We start from the raw sequence: 25,000 nt of genomic DNA, 5'->3' as shown, positions 1-25,000 counted from the left end.
TATACACAGTTAGCTACCCACATGATTATGACCTAATACGTAGTTAGCCATATGTTTAACGGCATCAGACTTCATCCTCTTCAGAGGAGTGACATCACATGATGTTTAACAGTCATCTATCAGAGAAACATATCGTATCTCTAGCTCCGCCTATTTAGCCTTATCTCTAGCTCCGCCTATTTAGCCTTATCTCTAGCTCCGCCTATTTAGCCTTATCTCTAGCTCCGCCTATTTAGCCTTATCTTAGCTCTGCCTATTTAGCCTTATCTTAGCTCCGCCTAATTAGCCTTATCTCTAGCTCCGCCTATTTAGCCTTATCTTAGCTCCGCCTATTTGGCCTTATGTTAGCTCCACCTATTTAGCCTTATCTTAGCTCCGCCTATTTAGGTTAAAAGCAGGAACTAAATTCGTTGTTGACGAACACACACACACAAAAAAAATACTATTAACTACGTATCGATACATGGTGAACTACCCATTGAAAAGACAAACTAAACATTTCAAATATCCTCATAGTTCATAAACAATTCAGTAACCAATAATAAGTGAATAAATTAGGATTATAAAGATTATAAAACACTTTATTCATGTGTGAACTGTGTGGCATTGGGGAATTAGGCTATTGTGATTCAGACAGGGTGAGGCTAACACACACACACACACACACACACACACACACACACACACACCACACACACACACACACACACACACACACACACTGTTCACCCTACCTCAAGGTCAGAGTCAGGCGGTGGTGAAGGGTTGTTGTTCCTTCTCCCTCGGCCACGTGACTTTCCATCCGAGGCACGCCGCAATCGATCCGATTCTGAATCTTTAATGGGCGTTGATGGACTGTGGATGGTACTGTACTCGACTGGAAGGAATGGGAGGAAGGGAGAACAACAACAACAATAAGAAGTGATTGTTTAAGATAAAGAGAAGGAAATGAAAGTATTTTTAGTACCTTCAGGACTGAGGAGAGTGGAGGGAGCAGAAGACAGCTCCATTTTGTCTTGTAAAAGTGTGTCTGTGTGTTAAATATTGATATGTAAATATTGAGAAGTGCATTACAGTATAAGCTACTTTATGTAGTAAGGTTTTGCAGAGGGTCAGACAGACAGAGGAGAATAATGTCAGTATATCATCTCTGCTGCAACAGAGGAGAATAGCGTCAGTATATCATCTCTGCTGCAACAAAGGAGAATAATGTCAGTATATCATCTCTGCTGCAACAGAGGAGAATAACGTCAGTATATCATCTCTGCTGCAACAGAGGAGAATAACGTCAGTATATCATCTCTGCTGCAACAGAGGAGAATAACGTCAGTATATCATCTCTGCTGCAACAGAGGAGAATAACGTCAGTATATCATCTCTGCTGCAACAGAGGAGAATAACCTCAGTATATCATCTCTGCTGCAACAGAGGAGAATAACGTCAGTATATCATCTCTGCTGCAACAGAGGAGAATAACGTCAGTATATCATCTCTGCTGCAACCCGGCTGCTTGAAACTCTTCATCTAGTTTTCACTTAATTGTAGGATGATGATGATGATGATGATGATGATGATGATGTCATCCGACCTTTATTGCCTGAAGAAGCATTGATGTGATTTATATAATATGTTTATAATATGATATATTATTCTCTCTTTAAGAACTGGAGTTACATTTTCTACGATAATACTATTTTATAGAGGGTTTACAGATGGTAATTTAGAAAGGGAGGGAGGGGTAACAACAATTTAAAAATGATCACAAAAAATATTTCTCCAATAACACCAGTTTCTATATTTTCAACAAAATTCAGGGAGGGTTTTGATTATCGTTGATTATCATAAATTCGAAACAATTATTACAATAATATAGTTTATTTGATTTTAAAAAACTGTAATGGTTACCATAATGAGTGGCCCTGGCATCATAGCCACCCCCTCCAGAGCCGTCTGATCCTGGGGATGGAGGGTGGGTGGCCTGGGGGGCCTGGGGCCTACCTGCTGGGGGGTCCGTGAGGGCCTGGCTGGTCAGGGCACTGGGGGGCTCCTGGAGGGTGTAGGTGGCTGTGGTCGAGGGGGTGGTGGGACTGGTGTTGTTGCTGGTCATATAGGGGGAGGTGTAGGGAGAACTGTTGTAATACTGGGCGTACTGGCCCTGGCCGAACGCTGGGTAGCTCGGATAGTCCTGGAGGGGGAGAGGGGATAGAGAGAGGAGGATGGAGAAAGGGAAGGATGGAAAGATTGAGAGGGTGGAGAGAGAGAGAGAGAGAGAGTGAGAGAGAGAGAGAGAGAGAGAGAGAGAGAGAGGGGGGGGAGAGAGAGTGAGGGATGGAGAGAGAGAGATGGAGAGAGAGAGAGAGCAAGAGTGAGAGGGAGAGAGAGAGAGAGAGAGAGAGAGAGAGAGAGAGATGGATGGAGAGAGAGAGATGGAGAGAGAGAGAGAGAGAGAGCAAGAGAGAGAGTGAGAGGGATGGAGAGAGAGAGAGACCGGAAAGGGAGACAGAGAGAAAGAAAGAGAAAGAAATGAAAGGTAGAACAAGTGGAGAGGTACAGAGAGAGAGTGAGAGACGGTGAGTAACGTGAGATATGCCCCCCTTGCTACTTTACAGTGCAGATTCCAAAACATAAATGCAAACACATGTCTCTTGTGTCCTACATCTGAACAGCGATCTGTCTTGGTATTTTTGGGAGGCGTCCTATTGCCTACATAGTGCACCAGAGCATTATGGGGGGGCACTAGTCAAAAGTAGTGTACTAATGTAAACAGTGTACAGGGTGCCATTTGGGATGCCCATCCTCTGCCATAACCCATAGAAGCAGGGGATAATCCCTGCGTACACCACTTCAGACGTTACGATCGATTCCGGGATGATTCTTGTGACGTGGATGAAGTGTAACTGGTCTGTATCGTACATGTTCCCTTTTGTAGTGAACTACTAGCCTATGGGTTCTGGTCAAAAGTAGTGCACTACATAGGGAATAGGGTTCCATAGGGTTCTGGTCTAAAGTAGTGCACTACATAGGGAATAGGGTTCCATAGGGTTCTGGTCAAAAGTAGTGCACTACATAGGGAATAGGGTTCCATAGGGTTCTGGTCTAAAGTAGTGCACTACATAGGGAATAGGGTTCCATAGGGTTCTGGTCTAAAGTAGTGCACTATATAGGGAATAGGGTTCCATAGGGTTCTGGTCTAAAGTAGTGCACTACATAGGGAATAGGGTTCCATAGGGTTCTGGTCAAAAGTAGTGCACTACATAGGGAATAGGGTTCCATAGGGTTCTGGTCTAAAGTAGTGCACTACATAGGGAATAGGGTTCCATAGGGTTCTGGTCAAAAGTAGTGCACTACATAGGGAATAGGGTTCCATAGGGTTCTGGTCAAAAGTAGTGCACTACATAGGGAATAGGGTTCCATAGGGTTCTGGTCTAAAGTAGTACACTACATAGGGAATAGGGTTCCATAGGGTTCTGGTCTAAAGTAGTGCACTACATAGGGAATAGGGTTCCATAGGGTTCTGGTCAAAAGTAGTGCACTACATAGGGAATAGGGTTCCATAGGGTTCTGGTCTAAAGTAGTGCACTACATAGGGAATAGGGTTCCATAGGGTTCTGGTCTAAAGTAGTGCACTACATAGGGAATAGGGTTCCATAGGGTTCTGGTCAAAAGTAGTGCACTACATAGGGAATAGGGTTCCATAGGGTTCTGGTCTAAAGTAGTGCACTACATAGGGAACAGGGTTCCATAGGGTTCTGGTCTAAAGTAGTGCACTACAATAGGGTTCCATAGGGTTCTGGTCAAAAGTAGTGCACTACATTAGGGAACAGGGATCCATAGGGTTCCTGTCTAAAGTAGTGCACTACATAGGGAATAGGGTTCCATAGGGTTCTGGTCAAAAGTAGTGCACTACATAGGGAATAGGGTTCCATAGGGTTCTGGTCTAAAGTAGTGCACTACATAGGGAATAGGGTTCCATAGGGTTCTGGTCAAAAGTAGTGCACTACATAGGGAATAGGGTTCTATAGGGTTCTGGTCTAAAGTAGTGCACTACATAGGGAATAGGGTTCCATAGGGTTCTGGTCCAAAGTAGTGCACTACATAGGGAATAGGGTTCCATAGGGTTCTGGTCTAAAGTAGTGCACTACATAGGGAATAGGGTTCCATAGGGTTCTGGTCTAAAGTAGTGCACTACATAGGGAATAGGGTTCCATAGGGTTCTGGTCAAAAGTAGTACACTACATAGGGAATAGGGTTCCATAGGGTTCTGGTCAAAAGTAGTGCACTACATAGGGAACAGGTCGCCATTTGGGACGCACACCAAAGTTCCCAGGATTTCAGCAAGAGTATAAACCAATGATAGTAAACATGCCCACCATGGTATTAGGAAGCTAGAGTACAGTAGAGCATGTTGGTACCTGCTGTGTACTGTTGAAGCCGGTTGAGTTCGTGAGGGCGTTGCTTCCTGCGTACAGTCCTGAGGTGGTTGTGAACGTGCCACCTAGAGAGGACAGGGGATAACACACGGTTATCACTAAGGAGTTGTACATATCACCTAGAGAGGACAGGGGAAACACACGGTTATCACTAAGGAGTTGTACATATCACCTAGAGAGGACAGGGGATAACACACGGTTATCACTAAGGAGTTGTACATATCACCTAGAGGACAGGGGATAACACACGGTTATCACTAAGGAGTTGTACATATCACCTAGAGAGGACAGGGAAACACACGGTTATCACTAAGGAGTTGTACATATCACCTAGAGAGGACAGGGGATAACACACGGTTATCACTAAGGAGTTGTACATATCACCTAGAGAGGACAGGGGATAACACACGGTTATCACTAAGGAGTTGTACATGTCACCTAGAGAGGACAGGGGATAACACACGGTTATCACTAAGGAGTTGTACATATCACCTAGAGAGGACAGGGGATAACACACGGTTATCACTAAGGAGTTGTACATATCACCTAGAGAGGACAGGGGATAACACACGGTTATCACTAAGGAGTTGTACATATCACCTAGAGAGGACAGGGGATAACACACGGTTATCACTAAGGAGTTGTACATATCACCTAGAGAGGACAGGGGAAACACACGGTTATCACTAAGGAGTTGTACATATCACCTAGAGAGGACAGGGGATAACACACGGTTATCACTAAGGAGTTGTACATATCACCTAGAGAGGACAGGGGATAACACACGGTTATCACTAAGGAGTTGTACATATCACCTAGAGAGGACAGGGGAAAACACACGGTTATCACTACATGTATGGTATATGATAGTGTACGATATATGATAATGTATGATAGTGTATGATATATGATAATATATATATATATATATATACATATATATATGAAAGTGCAAGATGTGCGATAGTGTATAAAATATGATAATGTATGATAGTGTATGATATGATATAGTGTGTGATATAGTGTATGATATATGATAGTGATTGATGTATGATAATGTATGATATATGATATAGTGTATGATATATGATAGTGATTGATTTATGATAATGTATGATATATGATATAGTGTGTGATATAGTGTAAGATTTATGATAGTGTATGATATATGATAGTGATTGATTTATGATAATGTATGATATATGATATAGTGTGTGATATACTGTATGATATATGATAGTGATTGAAGTATGATAATGTATGATATATGATATATGACATATGATAGTGTACCCCCCCCAAATATCCAGGCCCAATAGAACACGGAAGAGCAATAATATTAGTTAAGGCACATTGTAACACTTTGAGCAAGAGAACAAGACCAAGAGAGAACAAAATATGTCAGGCGGCAGGGTAGCCTAGTGGTTAGAGCATTGGACTAGTAACCGAAAGGTTGCAAGTTCAAATCCCTGAGCTGACAAGGCACAAATCTGTCATTCTGCCCCTGAATAGGCAGTTAACCCACTGTTCCTAGGCTGTCATTGAAAATAAGAATTTGTTTGTAACTGACTTACCTGGTTAAATAATAATATGTTGGTGGAACAATGATGTTTACAGAGAGCAAACTTTAAGGAAAGCTTTGACTATGTATACTGTATGTTTGTTTTACTCCATGTGTAACTCTGTGTCGTTGTATGTGTCGAACTGCTTTGCTTTATCTTGGCCAGGTCGCAATTGTAAATGAGAACTTGTTCTCAACTTGCCTACCTGGTTAAATAAAGGTGAAATAAATAAATAAATAAATAAATGTACAGTCTCAGTGAACATAGCCTTGCTATTGAGAAAGGTCGCCTTAGGCAGACCTAGCTCTCAAGAGAAGACAGGCTATGTCCACACTGCCCACAAAATGAGGTGGAAACTGAGCTGCACTTCCTAACCTCCTGCCCAATGTATGACCATATTAAAGACATATATTTCCCTCAGATTACAGAGACCAACAAGAATTCGAAAAACAAAACCGATTTTGATAAAGTCCCATTTCTATTGGGTGAAATACAGTGTGCCATCACAACAGCAAGACTTGTAACCTGTTCCCACAAGAAAAGGGCAACTAGCGAAGAACAAACACCATTGTAAATACAACCTATATTTATGACCATTTAATTTACCTTTTGTGCTTGAACTATTTGCACATCGTTACAACACTGTATATAGACGTCATATGACATTTGAAATGTCTTTATTCTTTTACAACTACTGTGAGTGTAATATTTACAGTTTATTTTTTATTTCACTTTTGTTTATTATCTATTTCACCTGCTTTGGCTTTGTAAACATCATATGTTTCCCTTGAAAATAAAGCCCTTAAATTGTAATTGAAATTGAAGTTGAGAGAGAGGGGGAGGGAGAAGGAGGGAGGAAGAGGCTCAAAACCAAACAGTAGCCTTATCTTCGTCCTCTTCCTTCCTTATCTCTGATTGGATCTGGCTTGATGAATGACAGGGGGACGTCTCAGGCCCTCACAATTGGCTGAACACTGAGCCTGTTGTGTTAGGCCAACTGAAGGGTGGAGGAGTGGGGGAGGGAGAGAGAGGGGGGCTACAGAAAGTAAGGGAGGGAGAGAGGAAGGAAAAGAGATGACACATATTTCCCTCAGATTACACAGAACCACAAAGAATTTGAAAACAAATCCAATTTTGATAAACTCCCATATCTACTGGGTGAAATACCACAGTGTGTCATCACAGCAGCAAGATTTGTGACCTGTTGCCACAAGAAAAGGGCAACCAGTGAAGAACAAACACCATTGTAAATACAACCCATATTTATGTTTATTTATTTTCCCTTTTGTACTTTAACTATTTGCACATAATATGACATTTGAAATATCATAATTATTTTGGAACTTCTGTGAGTGTAATGTTAAAGGTTAATTTGTAATTAACCGATAACCGTTAAAATTGTTTATTTCATTTTTGTTTATTATATAGTTAACATGCTATGGCAATGTAAACATGTCTTTCCCATGCCATTAAAATCCTCTTAAACTGAAAATTGAATTGAGAGAAAGGGGTGTCTGACATCCTGCTAATGAATATGTAGAATATGTCTTCTCTTCGCTGCTTTGAAAGAACCACCTCTAGGGCTAATTCAGTCTTTCAAAGAAGAGCTGATAGGATCTATTGGCTTAATAATATACACGACATGAGCTATAGGGCTTCTTCCTGCCCTGGGAGAGAGGGATGAAGAGAAGAGAGGAGACGAGGCCACAGGGCATGCTGTCTTCCTGCCCTGGGAGAGAGGGATGAAGAGAAGAGAGGAGACGAGGCCACAGGGCATGCTGTCTTCCTGCCCTGGGAGAGAGGGAGGAAGAGAAGAGAGGAGACGAGGCCACAGGGCATGCTGTCTTCCTGCCCTGGGAGAGAGGGATGAAGAGAAGAGAGGAGACGAGGCCACAGGGCATGCTGTCTTCCTGCCCTGGGAGAGAGGGATGAAGAGAAGAGAGGAGACGAGGCCACAGGGCATGCTGTCTTCCTGCCCTGGGAGAGAGGGAGGAAGAGAAGAGAGGAGACGAGGCCACAGGGCATGCTGTCTTCCTGCCCTGGGAGAGAGGGATGAAGAGAAGAGAGGAGACGAGGCCACAGGGCATGCTGTCTTCCTGCCCTGGGAGAGAGGGATGAAAAGAAGAGAGGAGACGAGGCCACAGGGCATGCTGTCTTCCTGCCCTGGGAGAGAGGGATGAAGAGAAGAGAGGAGACGAGGCCACAGGGCATGCTGTCTTCCTGCCCTGGGAGAGAGGGAGGAAGAGAAGAGAGGACAGGAGACGAGGCCACAGGGCATGACTCCTCTCTACACTCTCCCTCCTCCTGTCCTCTCATGTCAAAGAAGACAACAGGGCTTTCTGTCTTCCTGCCCTGGGAGAGAGGGATGAAGAGAAGAGAGGAGACGAGGCCACAGGGCATGCTGTCTTCCTGCCCTGGGAGAGAGGGATGAAGAGAAGAGAGGAGACGAGGCCACAGGGCATGACTCCTCTCTACACTCTCCCTCCACCTGTCCTCTCATGTCAAAGAAGACAACAGGGCTTGCTGTCTTCCTGCCCTGGGAGAGAGGGATGAAGAGAAGAGAGGAGACGAGGCCACAGGGCATGCTGTCTTCCTGCCCTGGGAGAGAGGGATGAAGAGAAGAGAGGAGACGAGGCCACAGGGCATGACTGCTCTCTACACTCTCCCTCCACCTGTCCTCTCATGTCAAAGAAGACAACAGGGCTTGCTGTCTTCCTGCCCTGGGAGAGAGGGATGAAGAGAAGAGAGGAGACGAGGCCACAGGGCATGCTGTCTTCCTGCCCTGGGAGAGAGGGATGAAGAGAAGAGAAGAGACGAGGCCACAGGGCATGACTCCTCTCTACACTCTCCCTCCACCTGTCCTCTCATGTCAAAGAAGACAACAGGGCTTGCTGTCTTCCTGCCCTGGGAGAGAGGGATGAAGAGAAGAGAGGAGACGAGGCCACAGGGCATGCAGTCTTCCTGCCCTGGGAGAGAGGGATGAAGAGAAGAGAGGAGACGAGGCCACAGGGCATGACTCCTCTCTACACTCTCCCTCCACCTGTCCTCTCATGTCAAAGAAGACAACAGGGCTTGCTGTCTTCCTGCCCTGGGAGAGAGGGATGAAGAGAAGAGAGGAGACGAGGCCACAGGGCATGACTGCTCTCTACACTCTCCCTCCACCTGTCCTCTCATGTCAAAGAAGACAACAGGAAGAGTAGCAGCGAGATCAGAATATCAGAGAATTACGTCCCAACGGGCAATGGGCACCCTATTCCCTACACAGTGCACTACTTTTGACCGGAGTCCTGGTCAATAGTATACTAAATAGGGAATAGGGTGCAATTTGGGACCAGAATCACCAGGGGCGGCAGCGTAGCCTACTGGTTAGAGGGTTGGACTAGTAACCGGAAGGTTGCAAGTTCAAATCCCCAACCTGACAAGGTATAAATCTGTCATTCTGCCCCTGAACAGGCTGAACCCACTGTTCCTAGGCTGTCATTGAAAATAAGAATTTGTTCTTTAACTGACTTGCCTAGTTAAATAAAGGTAAAATAAAAAAAGAAGTCTGAAGTTTACATACACCTTAGCCAATTACTTTTTAACAATTCCTGACAATAAATTTGGAGTAAAAATTCCCTGTCTTAGATCAGTTAGGATCACCACTTTATTTTAAGAATGTGAAATGTCAGAATAATAGTAGAGAGAATTATTTATTTCAGCTTTTATTTCTTTCATCACATTCCCAGTTGGTCAGAAGTTTACATACACTCAATTAGTATTGGGTAGCATTGCCTTTAAATTGTTTAACATGGGTCAAACATTTTGGGGAGCCTTCCACAAGCTTCCCATAATAAGTTGGGTGAATTTCGGTCAATTCTGTCTGACAGAGCTGGTGTAACTGAATCAGGTTTGTAGGCCTCCATTCTCGCACATGCTTTTTCAGTTCTGCCCACAAATTTTCTATGTGATTGAGGTCAGGGCTTTGTGATGGCCACTCCAATACCTTGACTTTGTTGTCCTTAAGCCATTTTGCCACAACTTTGGTAGTATGCTTAGGGTCAATGTCCATTTGGAAGACACATTTGCAACCAAGCTTTAACTTCCTGACTGATGTCTTGAGATGTTGCTTCAATATATCCACATAATTCTCCTCCCTCATGATGCCATCTATTTTGTGAAGAGCACCAGTCCCTCCTGCAGCAAAGCACCCCCACAACATGATGCTGCCACCTCCGTGCTTCCTCCGTGCTTCATGGTTCACAAGGTCCTTTGCTGTTGTTCTAGCATTGATTTGCACTTTTCGCACCAAAGTACGTTCATCTCTAGGAGACAGAACACATCTCCATCCTGAGCGGTATGACGTCTGCGTGGTCCCATGGTGTTTATACTTGCATACTATTGTTTGTACAGATGAACGTGGTACCTTCAGGCATTTGGAAATTGCTCCCAAGGATGAACCAGACTTTTTTTTTCTGAGGTCTTGGCTGATTTCTTTTGATTTTCCCATGATGTCAAGCAAAGAGGCACTGAGTTTGAAGGTAGGCCTTGAAATACATCCACAGGTACACCTCCAATTGACTCAAATGAGGTCAATTAGCCTTTCAGAAGCTTCTAAAGCCATGACATCATTTTCTGGAATTTTTCAAGCGGTTTAAAGGCGCAGTCAACTTAGTGTATCTGAACTTCTGACCCACTGGAATTGTGATACAGTGAATTATAAGTGAAATAATCTGTCTGTAAACAATCGTTTGAAAAATGAGTTGTGTCATGCACAAAGTAGATGTTCTAACCAACTTGCCGAAACTATAGTTTTGCCCCAAAAAAAGAAGAGTTTTAATGACTCCAAGTGTAAGGATTGACGCTGGAGAATAAAAGCAGGAACGGGGAGTTGACATTTCATTAGGAACGGACAACAGAGCGGGAACAGCGTCAGAAACACAAAGACAGACAACATGCAGCAGGGGGCACCAGTAGGGACAAATATATCGGAGGTAATGAACAGGTGATTGAGTGATTCCTGGTGAGTCCAATATCGCTGAAGTGAAATATAGGGTTTAATGGTTGGAAATTAAAGTCTTTAAAAGTAAGCTTTAGACTTCTCATGGTGGGTGTGTGTGTGTGTGTGTGTGTGTGTGTGTGTGTGTGTGTGTGTGTGTGTGTGTGTGTGTGTGTGTGTGTATGTGTGTGTGTGTGTGTGTGTGTGTGTGTGTGTGTGTGTGTGTGTGTGTGTGTGTGTGTGTGTGTGTGTGTGTGTGTGTGTGTGTGTGTGTGTGTGTGTGTGTGTGTGTGTGTGTGTGTGTGTGTGTGTGTGTGTGTGTGTGTGTGTGTGTGCGTGTGTGTACGTGTATGTGTGTGTGTGTGTGTGTGTGTATGTTACAGGTAATAAACAGGTGATTGAGTGAGTCCAGGTGAGTCCAATATCGCTGAAGTGCGTGACGAAGGAACGCAGGTGTGCGTAAATGATCGTGACGTAATGCAGGGCAGCCTGGTGACCACCGGGGAGGAAAGAGCGGGACCGTGACATGTATGTAAACATCTGACATCCGACAGTTACCAGACTATCCTTCTACCAGACTATCCTTCCCTCCCTCCACCTCGTTCTCAGGACACTCTTAGGGGATTCATGACAGTTAGCTACCTTCTACCAGACTATCCTTCCACCAGCCCCTTCCCTCCCTCCACCTCATTCTCAGGACACTCTTAGGGGATTCATGACAGCTACCTTCTACCAGCCCCTTCCCTCCCTCCACCTCGTTCTCAGGACACTCTTAGGGGATTCAGGACAGTTAGCTGCCTTCTACCAGCCCCTTCCCTCCCTCCACCTCGTTCTCAGGACACTCTTAGGGGATTCAGGACAGTTAGCTACCTTCTACCAGCCCCTTCCCTCCCTCCACCTCGTTCTCAGGACACTCTTAGGGGATTCAGGACAGTTAGCTACCTTCTACCAGCCCCTTCCCTCCCTCCACCTCGTTCTCAGGACACTCTTAGGGGATTCAGGACAGTTAGCTACCTTCTACCAGCCCCTTCCCTCCCTCCACCTCGTTCTCAGGACACTCTTAGGGGATTCAGGACAGTTAGCTACCTTCTACCAGCCCCTTCCCTCCCTCCACCTCGTTCTCAGGACACTCTTAGGGGATTCATGACAGTCAGCTACCTTCTACCAGACTATCCTTCAACCAGCCCCTTCCCTCCCTCCACCTCATTCTCAGGACACTCTTAGGGGATTCATGACAGTCAGCTACCTTCTACCAGCCCCTTCCCTCCCTCCACCTCATTCTCAGGACACTCTTAGGGGATTCAGGACAGTTAGCTACCTTCTACCAGCCCCTTCCCTCCCTCCACCTTGTTCTCAGGACACTCTTAGGGGATTCAGGACAGTTAGCTACCTTCTACCAGCCCCTTCCCTCCCTCCACCTCGTTCTCAGGACACTCTTAGGGGATTCAGGACAGTTAGCTACCTTCTACCAGCCCCTTCCCTCCCTCCACCTCGTTCTCAGGACACTCTTAGGGGATTCATGACAGTCAGCTACCTTCTACCAGACTATCCTTCTACCAGCCCCTTCCCTCCCTCCACCTCGTTCTCAGGACACTCTTAGGGGATTCATGACAGCTAGCTACCTTCTACCAGCCCCTTCCCTCCCTCCACCTCATTCTCAGGACACTCTTAGGGGATTCATGACAGTTAGCTACCTTCTACCAGCCCCTTCCCTCCCTCCACCTCGTTCTCAGGACACTCTTAGGGGATTCATGACAGTTAGCTACCTTCTACCAGCCTATCCTCGTTCTCAGGACACTCTTAGCCAGTTAGCTACCTTCCCAGCCCCTTCCCTCCCTCCACCTCGTTCTCAGGACACTCTTAGGGGATTCATGACAGTTAGCTACCTTCTACCAGCCTATCCTTCCACCAGCCCCTTCCCTCCCTCCACCTTGTTCTCAGGACACTCTTAGAGAAAAGGGTTCCAAAAGGGTTATTCAGCTGTCCAGGTAGAACCCCCCCCCCATAGGAGAACCCTTTTTGATTCCAGTTAGAACCCCCCCTCCCACACACACCTCCTTTCATACTCTGGTCATTGCCCCATAAGGAGAACCATCTCCCACACCATGACCAAGCTGAAGCAGACATTTATCATGCCAGGAGAGGGGCGGAAGGGGGGGTCGGGTATGAGTGTATATACAGCTGAAGTCTGAAGTTTACATACACCTTAGCCAAACACATTTAATATCAGTTTTTCACAATTCCTGAGATTTAATCCTAGTAAAAATTCCCTGTCTTAGGTCAGTTAGGATCACCACTGTATTTTAAGAATGTCGATATTCAGAAAAATAGTCGAGAGAATGATTTATTTCAGCTTTTATTTCTTTCAACACATTCCCAGTGGGTCAGAAGTTTACACACACTCAATTAGCACTTGGTAGCATTGCCTTAAAATTGTTTGTGTGGTCCCATGGTGTTGAACCTTGCGTACTATTGTTTGTACAGATGAACGTGGTACCTTCAGGCATTTGGAAATTGCTCCACAGGTACACCTCCAATTGACTCAAAGGATGTCAATTAGCCTTAATTAATAATTAACTTAATTAACTTCTGACGCACTGGAATTGTGACAATTGTTGGAAAAATGACTTGTGTCATGCAGACAGTAGATGTCCTAACCGATTTCCCAAAACTATAGTTTGTTAACAAGACATTTGTGGAGTGGTTGAAAAACAAGTTTTAATGACTCCAACCTAAGTGTATTTAAACTTCTGACTTCAGCTGTATATACAGTACCAGTCAAAAGTTTGGATACACCTACTTATTCAAGGGTTTTTCTTTATTTTCACTATTTCTACATTGTAGAATAATAGTGAACACATCAAAACTATGAAATAACACATATGGAATCATGTAGTAACCAAAGAAGTGTTAAACAAATCAAAATATATTTTATATTTGAGATTCTTCAAAGTAGCCACCCCTTGCCTTGAGGACAGCTTTGCATACTCTTGGCATTCTCTCAACCAGCTTCATGAGGTAGTCACCTGGAATGCATTTCAATTAACAGGTGTGCCTTGTTAAAAGTTCATTTGTGGAATGTTTTTCCTTCTTAACTTCTTACGGATCATTGGGACGCTAGCGTCTCACCTCAACAACATCCGGTAAAATTGCAGAGTGCGAAATTCAAATGACAGAAATTGTAATATTAAACATTCATGAAAATACAAGTATCATATATCATTTAAAAGCTTAACTTCTTGTTAATCCAGCCGCGTTGTCAGATTTCAAAAAGGCTTTACGGCGAAAGCACACCATGTGATTATCTGAGGACAGCACCCCGCACACAAAAACATTACATACATTTTCCAACCAAGCAGAGACGTCACGAAAGTCAGCAATAGCGATAAACTAAATCACTTACCTTTGAAGATCTTTATCTGGTTGCAATCACAAGGGTCCCAGCTACATACCAAATGGTCCTTTTGTTCGATAAAGTTCTTCTTTATATCCCAAAAAAGTCAGTTTCATTGGCAGTACTCTATTATGTAAATAAATGATCAAATGTAAGACGGAGAATACCGGAGACCATTACCGGAGATAAATAACGAAGTACGCCGGAACACGCAACAAATACCACAGCCAAAATGGGAGCCACTTACTAAAACTACAATTTCTAACTAACGTTTCAAAAAACAACCCTGAAACTCTTTCTAAAGACAGTTGACATCTAGTGGAAGCCCTAGGAACTGAAATCTGGGAGGTCTTCCTTTTATATTCCCATTGACAGCCATAGTAATCAAGAGTGAGCTGAATTGTTTTATTTTCTGGATGGATTCTTCTCTGGGTTTCACCTGCCATATCAGTTCTTTTATACTCACAGACATTATTTTAACAGTTTTGGAAACTTTAGAGTGTTTTCTATCCAATACTACTAATATGCATATCCTAGCTTCTGGGCCTGAGTAACAGGCAGTTTACTTTGGGCACCTCATTCATCCAAACTTCCAAATACTGGCCCGAAGAAGTTAATGCGTTTGAGCCAATCAGTTGTGTTGTGACAAGGCAGTGGTGGTATACAGAAGATAGCCCTATTTGGTAAAAGACCAAGTCCATATTATGGCAAGAACAGCTCAAATAAGCAAAGAGAAACGACAGTCCATCATTACTTTAAGACATGAAGGTCAGTCAATAAGGAACATTTCAAGAACTTTGAAAGTTTCTTCAAGTGCAGTCGCAAAAACCATCAGGAGCTATGATGAAACTGGCTCTCATGAGGACCACCACAGGAAAGGAAGACTCAGAGTTACCTCTGCTGCAGAGAATAAGTTCATTACAGTTAACAGCACCTCAGATTGCAATCCAAATAAATGTTTCACAGAGTTCAAGTAACAGACACATTTCAACATCAACTGTTAAGAGGAGACTGTGTGAATCAGGCCTTCATGGTCAAATTGCTGCAAAGAAACCACTACTAAAGGACACCAATAATAAGAAGAGACTTGCTTGGGCCAAAAAACACGAGCAATGGACATTAGACCGGTGGAAATCTGTCCTTTGGTCTGATGAGTCCAAATGAGAGATTTTTGGTTCCAACCGCCGTGTCTTTGAGAGACGCAGAGCAGGTGAATGGATGATTTTCGAAGCATGGAGGAGGAGGTGGGATGGTGTGGGGGTGCTTTCTGGTGACACTGTCAGTGATTTATTTACATTTCAAGGCACACTTAACCAGCATGTCTACCACAGCATTCTGCAGTGATACACCATCCCATCTGGTTTCCGCTTAATGGGACTATCATTTGTTTTTCAATAGGACAATGACCCAACACACCTCCAGGCCGTCAGATGACCTGGCCTCCACAATCACCTAAGTTGTACCGCAGAGGGAAGGAAAAGCAGCCAACAAGTGCTCAGCATATGTGGGAACTCCTTCAAGACTGTTGGAAAAGCAATCCAGGTGAAGTTGAGAGTAGAGAGAATGCCAAGAGTGTGCAAAGCTGTCGTCAAGGTAACAGGTAGCTACTTTGAAGAATCTCAAATATAACATATATTTTTATTTCTTTAACACAGTTTTGGTTGCTACATGATTCCACGTGTGTTATTTCCTCGTTCTGATGTCTTCACTATTATTCTACAATGTAGAAAAGAGTAGAAAATTAAGAAAGATCCTTGAATGAGTAGGTATGTCCAAACTTTTGACTGGTACTGTATATACACTGAGTGGACAAAACATTAAGGACACCCTCCTAATACTGAGTTGCAACCAACCTTTTGCCCTCAGAACAGCCTAAATTCTCAACTCTACAAGGTGTCAAAAGTGTTCCACAGGGATTCTGGCCCATGTTGACCCCAATGATTCCCACCATTCTTGACACGGGAAACTGTTGAGCGTGAAAAACCCAGAAGCGTTGAAGTTCGTGTCACAAACCGGTAATGCTGGCACCTACTACCATTCCCCCTGCTTGCCTCACTAGAGAGGGCCCAGGCTGGGGGTTGGTAGGGAGGGTTGTGGGGGGTGCCTGCTGAACCCCTGCTTGCCTCACTAGAGAGGGCCCAGGCTGGGGGTTGGTAGGGCGGGTTGTGGGGGTGCCTGCTGAACCCTGCTTGCCTCACTAGAGAGGGCCCAGGCTGGGGGTTGGTAGGGAGGGTTGTGGGGGTGCCTGCTGAACCCTGCTTGCCTCACTAGAGAGGGCCCAGGCTGGGGGTTGGTAGGGCGGGTTGTGGGGGTGCCTGCTGAACCCTGCTTGCCTCACTAGAGAGGGCCCAGGCTGGGGGTTGGTAGGGAGGGTTGTGGGGGTGCCTGCTGAACCCCTGCTTGCCTCACTAGAGAGGGCCCAGGCTGGGGCGTTGGTAGGGCGGGTTGTGGGGGTGCCTGCTGAACCCTGCTTGCCTCACTAGAGAGGGCCCAGGCTGGGGGTTGGTAGGGAGGGTTGTGGGGGTGCCTGCTGAACCCTGCTTGCCTCACTAGAGAGGGCCCAGGCTGGGGGGGTTGGTAGGGTGGGTTGTGGGGGGTGCCTGTTGAACCCCTGCTTGCCTCACTAGAGAGGGCCCAGGCTGGGGGGCTGGGGGGGTGCCTGCGGTTCCCCGGGGGGCATGTTTTCACTCCCTCCCCCGGTCCTGCTCCAGTTAGCTCACTCACTCAAGACCAGACACCATCCCTCCTCATTTCCCTCCCTCCCCTTCTCTCTCCTGCCTTCTGGACACTACAATTGAAGTCCATTTGCTCTGGTTGATCAGTCCCCTAGCCAAGGGCCATGTCTATCATCAGTGCACAATATTTGTGGCAGAAGTTCATATGCCCCACTTGGGAATAGCCTATCAAGTCCAGATGGGCTTTCTTTAAAAGAGAGTAGAATAGACTGCAGACTTGCAGCTCACTGGATAATAGCTAACACACACACGCACACACACACACACACACAGTGGGGCAGAAAGACAGAACGCATGGACACAATTATTCACCTAATTAACATCTGTTCAGTGTGTGTGCGTGTGTGTCCCATGTGGCATCCAGTCCCCTTACATAGTGCACTACTTTAGACAAGAGCCCTGTGGGTAGCTCTATAAGTAGTGCGTTAGGGAGGCAGCCTCGGTCTACTCCAGCACCTTGATAGTAAACTAGGAAATCATCATGTAATAGAACACACATTTTAAATGAATGAATTATGTAGTTGCTGTACATCTCACCATTTCACTTTGCTTATATATATACGTATATATAAATTGTGAAATACATTCAGATGTATCCTCAGAAAATTGATGTAAAAAACTATTTATAAACTTGATAAAGTTGATGTTAAATAAATGCAGATCGCCTCTGCTGTCTGGGACAATGACTGTAGCACCACACAGAGTCAAGCAGATCCCCTCTGCTGTCTGGGACAATGACTGTAGCACCACACAGAGTCAAGAAGATCCCCTCTGCTGTCTGGGACAATGAGTGTAGCACCACACAGAGTCAAGCAGATCCCCTCTCCTGTCTGGGACAATGACTGTAGCACCACACAGAGTCAAGCAGATCCCCTCTGCTGTCTGGGACAATGACTGTAGCACCACACAGAGTCAAGCAGATCCCCTCTCCTGTCTGGGACAATGACTGTAGCACCACACAGAGTCAAGCAGATCCCCTCTCCTGTCTGGGACAATGACTGTAGCACCCCACAGAGTCAAGCAGATCCCCTCTCCTGTCTGGGACAATGACTGTAGCACCACACAGAGTCAAGCAGATCCCCTCTCCTGTCTGGGACAATGACTGTAGCACCACACAGCCCCTGTGGCATCAGACGTGGAAGCAGAGAGTAAAAACATTAATCTAATCATATTCCCCTGGACAGCTGGCCACACACACACACACACACGCGCGCATACGCACGCACACAGACACGCACACACACACACACACACACACACACACACACACACACACACACACACACACACACGCGCGCATACATACACACACACACACACACACACACACACCAAGATACAGCCAGGCCTACAGTTCCTCCAACGGTGTCTCCCTATTCCCTATATAGAGCATTACTTTTCAACAGGGCCTTATAGTGAATAGGGTTCCATTTTGTACGTAGCCTAAGGCTGGCCTGGGTCCTGGGCTGGAGAGAGCTGGGGACTAATGACGGTGCTACCTAGGGGCTCTACTAGGGGCTCTCCTAGGGGCTCCACTAGGGGCTCTACTAGGGGCTCCACTAGGGGCTCCACTAGGGGCTCTACTAGGGGCTCTACTCTACTAGGGGCTCCACTCTAGGGGCTCTACTAGGGGCTCCACTAGGGGCTCTACTAGGGGCTCTACTAGGGGCTCCACTAGGGGCTCTACTAGGGGCTCTACTAGGGGCTCCACTAGGGGCTCTACTAGGGGCTCTACTACTCCACTAGGGGCTCTACTAGGGGCTCTACTAGGGGCTCTACTAGGGGCTCCACTAGGGGCTCTACTAGGGCTCTACCATCTCTACTAGGGGCTCTACTAGGGGCTCCACTAGAGGCTCCACTAGGGGCTCTACTAGGGGCTCCACTAGAGGCTCCACTAGGGGCTCTACCATCTCTATTAGGGGCTCTACTAGGGGCTCTACTAGGGGCTCCACTAGGGGCTCTACTAGGGGCTCCACTAGGGGCTCTAATAGGGGCTCTACTAGGGGCTTCACTAGGGGCTCTACTAGGGGCTCTACCATCTCTACTAGGGGCTCTAATATGGGCTCTACCAGGGGCTCCACTAGGGGCTCCACTAGGGGCTCTCTACTAGGGGCTCCACTAGGGGCTCTACCATCTCTATCAGGGGCTCTACTAGGGGCTCTACTAGGGGCTCCACTAGGGGTTCTACTAGGGGCTCTACTAGGGGCTCCACTAGGGGCTCTACTAGGGGCTCTACTAGGGGCTCCACTAGGGGCTCTACTAGGGGCTCTACTAGGTGCTCCACTAGGGGCTCTACTAGGGGCTCCACTAGGGGCTCTACTAGGGGCTCTACTAGGGGCTCTACTAGGGGCTCCACTAGGGGCTCTACTAGGAGTTCTACTAGGGGCTCCACTAGGGGCTCTACTAGGGGCTCTACCATCTCTACTAGGGGCTCTACTAGGGGCTCCACTAGAGGCTCCACTAGGGGCTCTACTAGGGGCTCCACTAGAGGCTCCACTAGGGGCTCTACCATCTCTATTAGGGGCTCTACTAGGGGCTCTACTAGGGGCTCCACTAGGGGCTCTACTAGGGGCTCCACTAGGGGCTCTAATAGGGGCTCTACTAGGGGCTTCACTAGGGGCTCTACTAGGGGCTCTACCATCTCTACTAGGGGCTCTACTATGGGCTCTACCAGGGGCTCCACTAGGGGCTCCACTAGGGGCTCTACTAGGGGCTCCACTAGGGGCTCTACCATCTCTATCAGGGGCTCTACTAGGGGCTCTACTAGGGGCTCCACTAGGGGTTCTACTAGGGGCTCTACTAGGGGCTCCACTATGGGCTCTAATAGGGGCTCTACTAGGGGCTTCACTAGGGGCTCTACTAGGGGCTCTACCATCTCTACTAGGGGCTCTACTATGGGCTCTACCAGGGGATCCACTAGGGGCTCCACTAGGGGCTCTACTAGGGGCTCCACTAGGGGCTCCACCAAGGGCTCTACTAGGGGCTCCACTAGGGGCTCTACTAGGGGCTCCACTAGGGGCTCTACTAGGGCTCCACTAGGGGCTCTAATAGGGGCTCTACTAGGGGCTTCACTAGGGGCTCTACTAGGGCTCTACCATCTCTACTAGGGGCTCTACTATGGGCTCTACCAGGGGCTCCACTAGGGGCTCCACTAGGGGCTCTACTAGGGGCTCCACTAGGGGCTCTACCATCTCTATTAGGGGCTCTACTAGGGGCTCTACTAGGGGTTCCACTAGGGGTTCTACTAGGGGCTCTACTAGGGGCTCCACTAGGGGCTCTAATAGGGGCTCTACTAGGGGCTTCACTAGGGCCTCTACTAGGGGCTCTACCATCTCTACTAGGGACTCTACTATGGGCTCTACCAGGGGCTCCACTAGATGCTCCACTAGGGGCTCTACTAGGGGCTCCAGTAGCGTCTCCAATAGGGGCTCTACCATCTCTACTAGGGGCTCTACTAGGGGCTCTACTAGGGGCTCCACTAGGGGCTCTACTAGGGGCTCCACTAGGGGCTCTACTAGGGGCTCCACTAGGGGCTCCACTAGGGGCTCTACTAGGAGCTCTACTAGGGGCTCCACTAGGGGCTCCACTAGGAGCTCTACCATCTCTACTAGGGGGCTCTACTAGGGGCTCCACTAGGGGCTCTACTAGGGGCTCTACCATCTCTACTAGGGGCTCTACTAGGGGCTCCACTAGAGGCTCTGCTAGGGGCTCTACTAGGGGCTCCACTAGAGGCTCTACCATCTCTACTAGGGGCTCTACTAGGGGCTCCACTAGAGGCTCCACTATGGGCTCTACTAGGGGCTCCAGTAGCGGCTCCAATAGGGGCTCTACCATCTCTACTAGGGGCTCTACTAGGGGCTCTACCATCTCTACTAGGGGCTCTACTATAGGCTCTACCAGGGGCTCCACTACGGGCTCCACTAGGGGCTCTACTAGGGGCTCCACTAGGGGCTCCACTAGGGGCTCTACTAGGGGCTCCACTAGGGGCTCTACTAGGGGCTCTACTAAGGGCTCTACTAGTGGCTCTACCATCTCCACTAGGGGCTCTACCATCTCTACTAGGGGCTCTACTAGGGGCTCTACCATCTCTACTAGGGGCTCCACTAGGGGCTCCACTAGGGGCTCTACTAGGGGCTCTACTAGGGGTTCTACTAGGGGCTCCACTAGGGGCTCTACTAGGGGCTCTACTAGGGGCTCTACCATCTCTACTAGGGGCTCTACTAGGGGCTCTACTAGGAGCTCTATTAGGGGCTCCAATAGGGGCTCTACTAGGGCTCCACTAGGGGCTCTACTAGGGGCTCCACTAGGGGCTCTACTAGGGGTCTACCATCTCTACTAGGGGATCTACCATCTCTACTAAGGGCTCTACCATCTCTACTAGGGGCTCTACTAGGGGCTCTACCATCTCTACTAGGGGCTCCACTAGGGGCTCTACTAGGGGCTCTACTAGTGGCTCTACTTGGGGCTCCACTAGGGGCTCTACTAGGGGCTCTACCATCTCTACTAGTGGCTCTACTAGGGGCTCTACTAGGGGCTCCACTAGGGGCTCTACCATCTCTTCTAGGGGCTCTACCATCTCTACTAGTGGCTCTACCATCTCTACTAGGGGCTCTACTAGGGGCTCTATCATCTCTACTAGGGGCTCCACTAGGGGCTCTACTAGGGGCTCTACTTGGGGCTCCACTAGGGGATCTACTAGGGGCTCTACCATCTCTACTAGGGGCTCTACTAGGGGCTCCACTAGGGGCTCTACTAGGGTCTCTACCATCTCTACTAGGGGCTCTGCCATCTCTACTAGGGTCTATACTAGAAGTTCTACTAGGGGCTCTACTAGGGGCTCTACCATCTCTACTAGGACTTTTACTAGGAGCTACACTAGGGGCTCTACTAGGGGCTCTACCATCTCTACTAGGAGTTATACTAGGAGCTCCACTAGGGGCTCTACTAGGGGCTCTACCATCTGTACTAGGAGTTATACTCGGAGCTCCACTAGGGGCTCTACTAGGGACTCCACTAGGGGCTCCACTAGGGGCTCTACTAGGGTCTCTACTAGGGTCTCTACTAGGGTCTCTACTAGGGGCTCTACTAGCTCTACTAGGGGCTCTACTAGGGTCTCTACCAGGGTCTCTACTAGAGGCTCTACGAGGTGCTCCACTAGGGGCTCTACTAAGGGCTCTACCATCTCTACTAGCGGCTCTACTAGGGGCTCTACCATCTGTACTAGGAGTTATACTCGGAGCTCCACTAGGGGCTCTACTAGGGACTCCACTAGGGGCTCCACTAGGGGCTCTACTAGGGGCTCTACTAGGGTCTCTACTAGGGGCTCTACTAGGGGCTCTACCATCTCTACTAGGGGCTCTACTAGGGCCTCCACTAGGGGCTCTACCATCTCTACTAGGGGCTCTACCATCTCTACTAGTGGCTCTACCATCTCTACTAGGGGCTCTACTAGGGGCTCCACTAGGGGCTCTAGTAGGAGCTCCACTAGGGGCTCTACTAGGGGCTCCACTAGGGGCTCTACTAGGGGCTCTACTAGGGGCTCTTCTAGGGGCTCTACTAGGGGCTCTACCATCTCTACTAGGGGCTCCACTAGGAGCTCTACTAGGGGCTCTACTAGGGGCTCTACCATCTCTACTAGGGGCTCTACTAGGGGCTCCACTAGGGGCTCTACTAGGGGCTCCACTAGGGGCTCTACTAGGGGCTCTACCATCTCTACTAGGGGCTCTACCATCTCTACTAGGGTCTATACTAGAAGTTCTACTAGGGGCTCTACTAGGGGCTCTACCATCTCTACTAGGACTTTTACTAGGAGCTCTACTATGGGCTCTACTAGGAGCTCCACTAGGGGCTCTACTAGGGGCTCTACCATCTCTACTAGGACTTCTACTAGGAGCTACACTAGGGGCTCTACTAGGGGCTCTACCATCTCTACTAGGAGTTATACTAGGAGCTCCACTAGGGGCTCTACTAGGGGCTCTACCATCTTAACTAGGAGTTTTACTAGGAGCTCCACTAGGGGCTCTACTAGGGGCTCTACCATCTTAACTAGGAGTTATACTAGGAGCTCCACTAGGGGCTCTACTAGGGGCTCTACCATCTTAACTAGGAGTTATACTAGGAGCTCCACTAGGGGCTCTACTAGGGGCTCCACTAGGGGCTCCACTAGGGGCTCTACTAGGGGCTCTACTAGGGGCTCTACTAGGGGCCTACTAGCTCTACTAGGGGCTCTACTAGGGTCTCTACCAGGGTCTCTACTAGGGGCTCTACTAGGGGCTCTACTAGGGGCTCCACTAGGGGCTCCACTAGGGGCTCTACTAGGGGCTCTACTAGGGGCTCTACTAGGGGCCTACTAGCTCTACTAGGGGCTCTACTAGGGTCTCTACCAGGGTCTCTACTAGGGGCTCTACTAGGGGCTCTACTAGCTCTACTAGGGGCTGTATTAGCTCTTCTAGCTCTACTAGGGGCTCTACCATCTCTACTAGGTGCTCTACTTGGTGCTCTACTAGGGGCTCTACTAGGGGCTCTACTAGCTCTACTAGGGGCTCTACTAGGGGCTCTACTGCCATCAACACTAGGGGCTCTACTAAACTGCAGGACAAAATAAAAACCCTCCAACCCAAAAAGGCCTGTGGTGTTGATGGTATCCTCAATGAAATGATAAAACATACAGACCACAAAATACAATTGGCTATACTTAAACTCTTTAACATCATCCTCAGCTCGGGCATATTCCCCTACATTTGGAACCAAGGACTGATCACCCCAATTGACAAAAGTAGAGACAAATTTGACCCCAATAACTACCGTGGAATATGCATCAACAGCAACCTTGGGAAAATCCTCTGCATTATCATTAACAGCAGACTTGTACAGTTCCTCAATGAAAAAAATTTACTGAGCAAATGTCAAATTGGCCTTTTACCAAATTACCGCACGACAGACCATGTATTCACCCTGCACACCCTAAATGACAAACAAACAAACCAAAACAACGGCAAAGTTGTCTCATGCTTTGGGAAGTTTGACTCAATTTGACATGAGGGTCTGCTATACAAATTGATGGAAAGTGGTGTTTGGGGAAAAACATACAACATAAACAGTTTTTATATATATATATATATATATATATATAGGTTGCAGCACCCGGTCTCACCCTACTAGAATCTGAAGTCAAATGTCTACTGTTTGTTGCTTCTGGTGCTTCTGTCCCAAACCAAGGAGGGCCCACAGCAGCACCTAGATCTTCTACACAAATTCTGTGAGACATGGGTCCTGACAGTAAATCTCAGTAAGACCAAATAATGGTAAGAAGGGCCTTCTATGCCATCAAAAGGAACATAAAATTCGACATACCAATTAGCATCTGGCTAAAAATACTTGAATCAGTTATAAAACCCAATGCCCTTTATGGTTGTGAGGTCTGGGGTCCGCTCACCAACCAAGATTTCACAAAATGGGACAAACGTCAAATTGAGACACTGCATGCAGAATTCTGCAGAAATATCCTCCGTGTACAACGTAGAACACCAAATAAACGTTAAATTCTACAACCACCTAAAAGGAAGCGATTCCCAAACTTTCTAAAACAAAGCCATCACCTACAGAAAGGTGAACCTGGAGAAGAGTCCCCTAAGCAAGCTGGTCCTGGGGCTCTGTTCACAAACACAAACAGACCCCACAGAGCCCCATGACAGCAGCACAATTAGACCCAACCAAATCATGAGAAAAAACATTGGAAAGAATTAACAAAAAACAGAGCAAACTAGAATGCTATTTGGCCCTAAACAGAGAGTACACAGTGGCAGAATACCTGACCACTGTGACTGACCCAAACTTAAGGAAAGCTTTGACTGTGTACAGACTCAGTGAGCATAGCCTTGCTATTGAGAAAGGCCGCCGTA

The 25,000-nt window shown here is 47.3% G+C and overlaps 1 protein-coding gene across 11 annotated transcripts in view; it reads right to left on the bottom strand.

Moving 5' to 3' along the window:
- The window catches only part of eya1 (EYA transcriptional coactivator and phosphatase 1), a 143,784-nt gene that overhangs the window by 74,341 nt on the left and 44,443 nt on the right, over positions 1 to 25,000 (bottom strand). For 8 of the 11 annotated variants that reach the window (XM_042298695.1, XM_042298697.1, XM_042298698.1 and 5 more), the window contains 3 exons: positions 4,413 to 4,495; positions 1,906 to 2,185; positions 735 to 877 (listed from right to left, as the gene is read on the bottom strand). In XM_042298695.1, coding sequence (XP_042154629.1) covers positions 735 to 877; positions 1,906 to 2,185; positions 4,413 to 4,495 — 506 coding nt within the window. The remainder of the gene's footprint in view (positions 1 to 734; positions 878 to 1,905; positions 2,186 to 4,412; positions 4,496 to 25,000) is intronic. The other 3 variants (XM_042298703.1, XM_042298704.1, XM_042298705.1) reach the window with 1 other exon arrangement.

Source organism: Oncorhynchus tshawytscha, linkage group LG16 (genome assembly GCF_018296145.1).
Source record: "Oncorhynchus tshawytscha isolate Ot180627B linkage group LG16, Otsh_v2.0, whole genome shotgun sequence".
Taxonomy (NCBI): Eukaryota; Metazoa; Chordata; class Actinopteri; order Salmoniformes; family Salmonidae; genus Oncorhynchus; species Oncorhynchus tshawytscha.
This window is presented reverse-complemented; position numbering and strand designations above follow the sequence as displayed.